A 9,159-nucleotide genomic window follows, 5' to 3' on the forward strand; every position below is an offset into this window, starting at 1 on the left:
ATTTTTTTTTGTGTCATCTTCTTAGCGTAAATTGCATAGTAGGTACGTCTTGAAATATTAGTACCTAAGTAATAATATATTATTTTAGAGTAAATACATTATACATTAATACAGTATCATCAAAATTCTTGTAAAAGATTTATTTAATTAAATAAATACAATTTTATGATTAAAAACTATACATTCATCCAGAAGTGTGCTCAGAAATTTCAAATGGGGAGGGTTCAAATTTTTTTTAAAAATATAATCAATATGCATTATGAGTTAAAATATAAGTAGTAAGTACATATTATATATTTGTCAAGTGTCCATGGAAGAGATTTGAACCCCCTAACATCCCCCCAGAGCACACCTTATTCATCATTAAACACTCGGTAATTTACATGCATTGTCGCATAGATATGACATATTACATAATATTTTTAACACACTACAATATAAAAACTATAAAATAGTCAGCTACAGAACTGGTATTATAGACTTTTGGCTTTTATATTCTTATACAACTTATAAAAAACACAAGTCATGCACCTACCCTCTCAAGTTCAAAAAACTATAAAATAACCTATTAAATAATGGGTAGTTTTCTTTTTATACCATATTCAAGCCATCGAGGTAATCGAAATTTAGAATTTCAAATACTACTTCTATGTAAGCTGTTATATTTATTTGATTTCAAAAACGACATATAGATACACCTTTTACAGTTATTTTCGTTGTGTTATGGATTGGTTATTGGATTTTACATTGGTTATTGGATTGTTAATAAAACGCTTTCTTATATTGTAAGGTTATTTAAAACTTAAATAATTTGATATTTTTAGATAGATGAGGTCTAGGTACATAATAACCAATAAAATAAACTTATACCTAATATTATTATTATACTCAAATTCAATAATCGTATTTATTTATTTTTCAAGACGAAAAGATTAAAAACATTTGTAAGAAATATTTATAATTAGGTAGGTACGTATAGTAAAAATGTTTCAAAATGATATTGTTTTCATTTTCCACTGAGACAAAGGGTATTAATAAGCGATTTTATTTATTATTTTTACACCTAATAGGCGATTATAACACTAAACATGATATGCATAAATATTAAAATTTAAGACCGCACTTGAATTATTTTCAATAACATACATGCCAATATTGAGTTTACTGCAGGCGTATTGACATTTTCAGAAATTAAAAATTTAAATGTGCCTTCTTACATGTACTTGTATTATGTCGTAGATAACTTGTAAAGCTGCATATGAATGAATTATTAATGTTTACAGTATTTCCTACATTGATACCTAGATACCTATTAAAAAGTAACTTATTTTAAATGAACTTTAGTACACCTATTACTAGTTACCATTATGTACACTATTCGGTTTTATGTAATGTGTGGGTACTTATACAATATTATAAAATAGATATATTGATCTCTTTTTTCAATAATTAAAAACCTGGTGAAGGAACTATAATAGGTTGACTTTCCTATGCAGCGCGCTTTGAGTGGTTGAGTGGTGGTGGTCGTCATCGTTACTTCTGTATGGCTACCACAATTATTATAGCTACTCGATACATAAAATAAAGTCGATACATCCTTCCAAAATTGACAAGCATCACACCAATTTATTGTATTTTTAAACGGTATAGGAATTTACAATATATTGCATCATGATAATTTGATATTCATGTTTCAACAAATTGAATTGAATTTATAAATATCATCCATTTATTTGAATCTATGTAAGGTTTAATTTCAATATTTTATAATAAATAATTGGGTTAAGTTAGACCCATCGGCTAAACATACTTGAAAAGTAAGCTACAATACATGTATGTTAGTTGGATGATCGTATTATACGGAATAATATGTTCTGTGTACTGCGGCAAGTAGTGAGAATGATATTCCTTTTTTTGATACTAAATAAGTAGGTATTAGAATTAGCCCAAGTCATGGCCTATTTATTCGTCAAATATAAAATATATAGGTAACATATAATATGTTGCCACTTGCCAAGCAAATAGTTATAAGTATAACTTGAAGTGTCTATTTTTTCGTTTTTAACAAGTTAGAAATAAAATCCATCAGCACAATATACAATAAAGTTTAAAATGTTTAAATCGTTAGTTATTTCTTTAATATCTTTAACTTACCTATCTGGTTGTTGAGAAAACTATGTGCAAAATTTTACGAAATGTTATGACTTTGCCAATTTAACCGTTGACTTTTGTTTTAGTAATATACTATCTAAAAATAATTTTGTACCGAAAATAAGTATATACGTATCTTGAATAGTTTAATAATCGACAAAAAATTGTTTTTTTCATAAATATAATATATTTCATAATACATTTGCTAAATCATCAAGTTTTAGAAGGTGTAGGAATAATTCTTATATCAATATGATAGAAGTAATAGTAAATCAGAGAAAAATCAAATAATATTTGTTCATCGATTTTGGAAAAAATCCAATTAGCCAGTTTGATAAAAATCAATAAAATATCAAGTAGGTATTCATTTGATTAAGTTAAAATATAGATAAGTATGTACCGCGGGCCAAAGTCTGTCATAATATTTTAGTCATTTAGGATTTATACCTATTTTTTTATTTGTTGACGTGATACGTATTATTTATATAGTGAACTCGATTTTACACTATCATTCAATTTGCAATCATTACTCATTATTGTAGGTACGTCATTCACATTAATATACAAGGGATTCTAACACCATTAAAGTTATAAAATAAATCATTATGCGTTTTCTTATGCCTATTTGTTTAATCAACAACCTATATTTAATATTTATAATATTTTTTTAGTTACCTATTATAATAATATCATTACATTATATTATTAATTATTATCATGGCTTGCAACGCTTTTCCTGTTCTTTCTTTTTTTATAAAAACAACAACCACATCTAAATTTTAAATCATAATCGTAATATATAAGTGCCTTTATGTAGTTGTATTGTTTTGAGAATAATGGTTGTAATTTAATATTGTTTATCAAACATTATAATAATGGATCAACGGGTAAATTTGTAAATTGCAAATTGTAATCAAAGTTTAGTGGCACATTGAACGTTATGGAAAACACAATATTTCATTGTGTGTGCGTATATTTTATTTGGGTATTTTTAAGCAGTCAAGCATATCAATTTACGCTGTGTTATTATTTTTAAAGTTGTATAACTCGTATTATTATTATTATTATTATTATTATTATTATTATTGTTATATGTCTAGTGGCATCGGCATAATGATTTAAATTTATGTTAGTTCGTTTTAATATTATATTATAGCAATTATTAATTTGTTTCTAATATTTTTTTCTTTATGCATTGTCCTTTTTTATAAAATATTATTTTAGAAAATGAAAAATAACGTTATTGCTATGTGCTAATCATACTCGAGAAAAATTGATACATTTTATATTGTCAATAAAATATAATATAGGTAATATACTAACATGTAATATTATATTACTATTTATTATATATAATTAAACGTCAAAATTGTATAGATTACTGTTTAACAGATAAATTAATAAAATGCTTGTAATATTTTAACATATTCAGTAGTCTTAGATTCAATTTATATAAAATTTATATATGTACCTATATAATATGAATAAAATATATGACTTTAGAGGAGTTTAGATTTAATATATTTAATTTAATATTAATTTTCTTTAAATCATAGATTAGCTACATTATTTGTAGTTTTTTCTTAACTAAAAATAGTTTTAAAGTATTTTTTTTCGGCATTTGTTATTTTATACACAGGTACTCATTTTTCTTGTTATAAAAAATATAAACATATAGATATTTATATTATATAATATATTTGATACACAATAATTTTATGATTTTTTTATAGATACATAAATTATACTATTATTATGAGTAATGACCAACAGCATAGCGTCTGCGTACCACCTACCTAAACTTTAAAACATTTGTCACCTATTATTTTAATACTTAACAGAAATGGAAATCAGTAACTTAAATAACTTTTAAATATTTGCCTACGCGAAACAACTTTAAAGTTTAAATACAAATTATTAATAAATTTTAAAACTATGATGTTGAAGATGCGGATTCTATTGTATTATTAATATTATTTTCTTTTCTTAAGTAAAGGATACATTCTCAATTTCTTAAGTACCTCCACAAAAAAGTATAAACAAATATTAAATTTACCACTTTTATTTTTATTTGCTTTTTTAACATACTTATTCTGAACAAGGAATAAAGATAAGACTATAATTTCTCAAACTTAATTTAAAGTTGGTATACAAGATTGATACAAAACAAATAAATTGCAAACAAAACATTTTCATTTGGATATTTCAAATTGAAATTAATAATATTGGTATCATTATTATAGATGGTTATAAAAAAAAAACTGACCTAAGGTACAAAATATATAAATAGAAATCTAATATTTTTGGTATTATTTTTTTTACAAATTAAATGGCCCTTCACTATCATATCGAAATTGACCATTATTCAAAGTGGTAATTCCCAAGCCGTATAAATGACCACAGTATTTTTTACTGTCAATCATTCCCTCAAAGTACATATCTCTGATTTTGAAAAAAGCCATACCCGTTAATAAGGAATCGCTACCAGCCTGATGTTGAGGTCCAATGCGCTTTAGTTCTAACTGATCGGCGACCTCTTGCAGACCGCCCTTCAAGTTTTTGCAGCTCTTCATTAGGTACTTTATGTCATACACACATGGAAAGTACAAAGAAAACATCTCAAAAAACTCTGACTCTTCCTGAGGTAGTTTTTCATCTGTCAACACTTTAACCAAGTAACCAAAATCAAAACTACTGTGAAATGTCATCCATTTTAAATTATCCATCAAAACTAAACCGGATGTTATTATAAATTCAGCAAAAACTATAGGCTCGATTCCATTCTCTTCATGATTTTTAAATTGGATTCTATGAAACAAAATTTAATTTTAAGATAAACGTCGATTGCAAGATTGAAAAAAAATTATCAGTTACCTGGAATTTGTCAATAATTCTATGCTGTCTTGAGCGTACATGTCTTCTGACAAATTAAATTTGAAATTGAATTGCCATGTAGTAAATTGGCCAGTGGGTGTTTTACCGTCTTCATCAAAAAAAGAGAGGCCCAATTGAATAATTCTCAAAAGATCAACATTGCATCGCAACAACTGATAAAGATAATCGGCAGCTGTCTTGAAATCACCGATTGGTCGAGCTACAACTCCAGGAAATTCTGTGTCCAAGGCTACATAACAATATTTTGGCAATAGTTTTCGTATTGACGCAAATTCTTCTTCTAAATTATGAGCCCACACATCTTTTATACCACAATCAGGCCGTATCAATGTCTGTAGTTCTGGTTCTTGTTCGTCTACTCCAGTGGTAGGTGTTTCATTATTATCAGACATATCAATAGTGGTTTTTCTTAACCTGTATAATATGTGCACATGTAAGTCTTAGAATTTTTTTTAGTAATAATTTGTGTCGGTTAGAACATTAGGTAGGAACAATTCAATATTATAAAAAGGATCAGAAACGTAGACAACATTATGTTTTTTGTATGCTACAGACTACCTACTATTATGGGTATATAATTAGAGCAAATTTTATTCAATAAATCAACAAAACAATTAGAAAGTAAATTAAATTTAAAAATAAAGAACCTTTATATAAGTACCTACCTCATGGGCATATATATCTTGGATCGTACTATAGATTTATTATAAATATTTATTGATAGATGAAAAAATAAATCTTTGATTTAATAAAAAAGAAAATATACCTGCTTTTTTAATAGGTATTGTTACATTTTTTTAAGTTTATTTCCATATAGGTAAACTCATATTTTATTCTAAAAAGTAATTGTATACCTACTGTACTATTACATTTAGACAAAATAATTTATCAATAGAATTTGAATACTTGCATAGTAGCATATATACATTGTACATAACATGAATGCAATTTTTCAAAAAGTATTAAGTCATATACTTTATACCACTACCACAATGTAAATAAAATGTATCTACCTACATAATTTTTATATTTCTATTGTGCTTTACACCTAAATATTTAGTTACAGACACGTATAATTTTAATGTATCAGTCATGTTATAATTTAAAAATTGGATTAGCATTAACAATACAAACTATAACTATAGACATGATAACAAGTATATTGGCAAGTGACATAACATACCTACTTAGTACTTAAGGTAAAATAAAATTAAGAAATATATTTACCTATACATATTTTCTATCAAAATAAGATTATCTGAATACTAAGTCATGAGAATATTAATTATGTCCAGTTGCGTGGCGAATGGAATAATATTGAGAGGCAACTACCACTGACTTTTTTAAGGGACGATGGATGATAATGGCCAATATGTAATAATTTAGTATTAACTATACTACCTAGTACCTACCTGTTTTAGTAATAAGTAATAACTATGACAATTGACAGACAGTTACAAATATTACAGTGAATGCCTTTACCAGATTACTGGTGCTAAAATAGTGTAAAATATTAAAGTAGGCTCTTAACAACATTTTACTTTGGCATGCCACTGATTATGTCACCTATTAATTTAAAATCTATAGTTTTCCAAGCTAGTACAATAACATTTTCTACTTAAATCTGATAAGTATATACTTATATTACCTATATATATATAAATAGACATTGATTTTATAAATTATATAATTAATATTATATTATCATGGTTCATATTATAATCAATGTTACCTAATAACATTTCATTTTGAAAATATACAATTTAATAAAATAGTTAATAACTATTTTAAAATAAGCAAGAATAAACACAGTAACACTAACATATTCCCAATAAGTATTCTGAAAAAGTTTCCCAATAATAATATGTAAGCAACAATTTACTATATTTTTTAACATGTTGCCCACTGGCAACTACAGTGGTATTAGAGAGTGCTGAAGAATCCCAAGGTAATTGTCTTTATAATTTAAAGTATCTCCCTACCTAAATTTAATGAATGTAATTTTATTTTAAGAATTTATGTTCACATTTATTTTTATCTTGCATTTCAATAATTGTATTATATTAATATTATATTAAAATCACTCCATTGCCTATACCCGGGAGTTTAGCTACAAGTGAACGTGATTTAAAATGCAAAGATTAAAATTGGATAAGAAGCAATAAGGTACACAAAAATGTTTTAACAAATTAAGCATCATAAAGTACAAATATCCAGAGATTTGGCTAATGAAATTAAGAGAGTAAATATCTAACACATTTTCTGATAGACACATAACATTTTGTTTAACATTAGCCCCCCCAAAAAAAAAATTATTAAAAACAAAATGATGACTTTTTTTAAAATTAGTACCTATGCATTTTTTAGCACAATAAGTACCTACCAATGAATGATAACAGAATAAAATTAAAAATCCGAATTTGAATAAGTAGCCATCCATAAGTGACACTTGACGGGGAGTTGTTTAGTTACCTGTGTACTCGTATACATATTTATATATTTATTTGTAACGTATGGTTTGTGTGGATAGGTTTTTTATGAGTGGATTATTATGTGTTTGAAGACGGTTATGAAAGATTTTGTATAGAACTATAGAAGTGTGCAGCTACTTCTACAAATATTAAATGTTAAAATTAAATAATGGCGATGTGTAATATTGAGTGGTGTGCGCACTGAGAATTGCATAATAATTGTAGCACCCTCAAGATTTAAATTAATTTAGATTAGATGTGCCACTTCTTAGTATTACTATTTAAACTAAAATAGCTACCTAAGACTTCTACTCAATTTATACATTATACTTTGATTTATACCTAATGACTAGTAGGTACTAACATAATGGAAAACAGCATAACAATCAAAGAACATTATTAAATGATTCATCTATCAAATGTGTTAACACTATCTATGCCATAAAAATAATTATATATTGTATAACAGAAACAAATTTAAAAAAAAACTTATTAAAAAATATTAAGCAAAAATGTAAATTTTAAATTAATAAATAAATAAATTAATTAATTACTGATTCTCAAAAATTAAAACATGCTAAATAATAACTCATACTTACTCACAAACTTAACACGGAACACAGTATATTAAGCTGGTACCACTTCACTCAAAATTAATGTTTCTGCGATGTTAAATGTTCTACACATTTTGGACGTCAATGAGAATTTCCTTGAATCATGACACAACAAATACTATTTAAAATGTGTCTATAGTTTACTTTAATCCTTATGAATTAATATAATTGTGTCTATCAATGGCTATCTTAAGAAAACCAATTGAATAATTCAGTATCAACTACCAGCCATCAGGCAGCACACGCAGCAGGCACCGTAATAAGAAATAAGAATATTCCAAATTCAAATATTCTCGACCGTCGACCGTCAATATTAATAAATAGTATTTATTATTATTATTATTATTATTTATTACGTTCTTTCATGATATTACGCCATTACGGGAAAACACATGTCGTGTGTATAAATAGACAAGATTTATATAAATTATGAAAGATTATTACGTATCAGGATTACGGTCTACTGATTAATCATTAATATTATTCGTCTGCCATTCCCCCATTCCGCATTTCGTACACTATTCGGTCGGACTTTGACAATTCCACACTAAAATGTACAACTACCATGCTATCGCAAATAGCGCTATCGCAGTTGTAGTACAGAGTACATCAGCGACTGGCGAGTATCAGACTACCAGAATACTAGACACCTGCGAGTTGCGAGTGTTGCGACCTGCCACCTGCATAATATAATGTTATTTCAAGTCTCCGTCTTACAAAGTTCCAAATTCAAAGGCGAAGGCGCGGGGCGTGCAGTAATAGTGGCTAATGAGTAATGAATAATGATTAGCCATTAGAGATAGGTATGGCAGAAACAATCTGGTGAAGCAGGTACTCCATTAAAGATAATTCAGAGATAGTTGTATGGTTTCTAATAGCTCAATATCAAAAATAGAAGTAACAAGTATAGTTATAGTTACTTTTTTTTATGACACCGGCAATTGATGTATGCTTTAAAATGTTTGATGTTTTCAATTTGAAATATCCACTACAATCGTCGATTGAGTATGAATTGTGCGTACATAGTT

At 26.6% G+C, this 9,159-nt stretch overlaps 1 protein-coding gene across 2 annotated transcripts; it reads right to left on the reverse strand.

Moving 5' to 3' along the window:
* Nucleotides 1-4,197: 4,197 nt before the first annotated feature.
* On the reverse strand, nucleotides 4,198-8,452 carry LOC111040183 (CCR4-NOT transcription complex subunit 7). Of its 2 annotated transcripts, none has more exons than XM_022323979.1 (3): nucleotides 8,121-8,452; nucleotides 5,026-5,460; nucleotides 4,198-4,959 (listed from the first exon to the last, which is right to left on the reverse strand). In XM_022323979.1, the coding sequence occupies exons 2-3, from the start codon at nucleotides 5,436-5,438 to the stop codon at nucleotides 4,470-4,472; spliced, it is 903 nt and encodes a 300-aa protein (XP_022179671.1). In that variant the 5' UTR covers nucleotides 5,439-5,460; nucleotides 8,121-8,452; the 3' UTR covers nucleotides 4,198-4,469. The 2 variants fall into 2 exon arrangements, with proteins under 2 accessions (XP_022179671.1, XP_022179670.1); XM_022323978.1 differs by having other exon boundaries at nucleotides 8,117-8,451.
* Nucleotides 8,453-9,159: the final 707 nt, after the last annotated feature.

Source organism: Myzus persicae, unplaced genomic scaffold, assembly GCF_001856785.1.
Source record: "Myzus persicae strain clone G006 unplaced genomic scaffold, MPER_G0061.0, whole genome shotgun sequence".
NCBI classification, from domain to species: Eukaryota; Metazoa; Arthropoda; class Insecta; order Hemiptera; family Aphididae; genus Myzus; species Myzus persicae.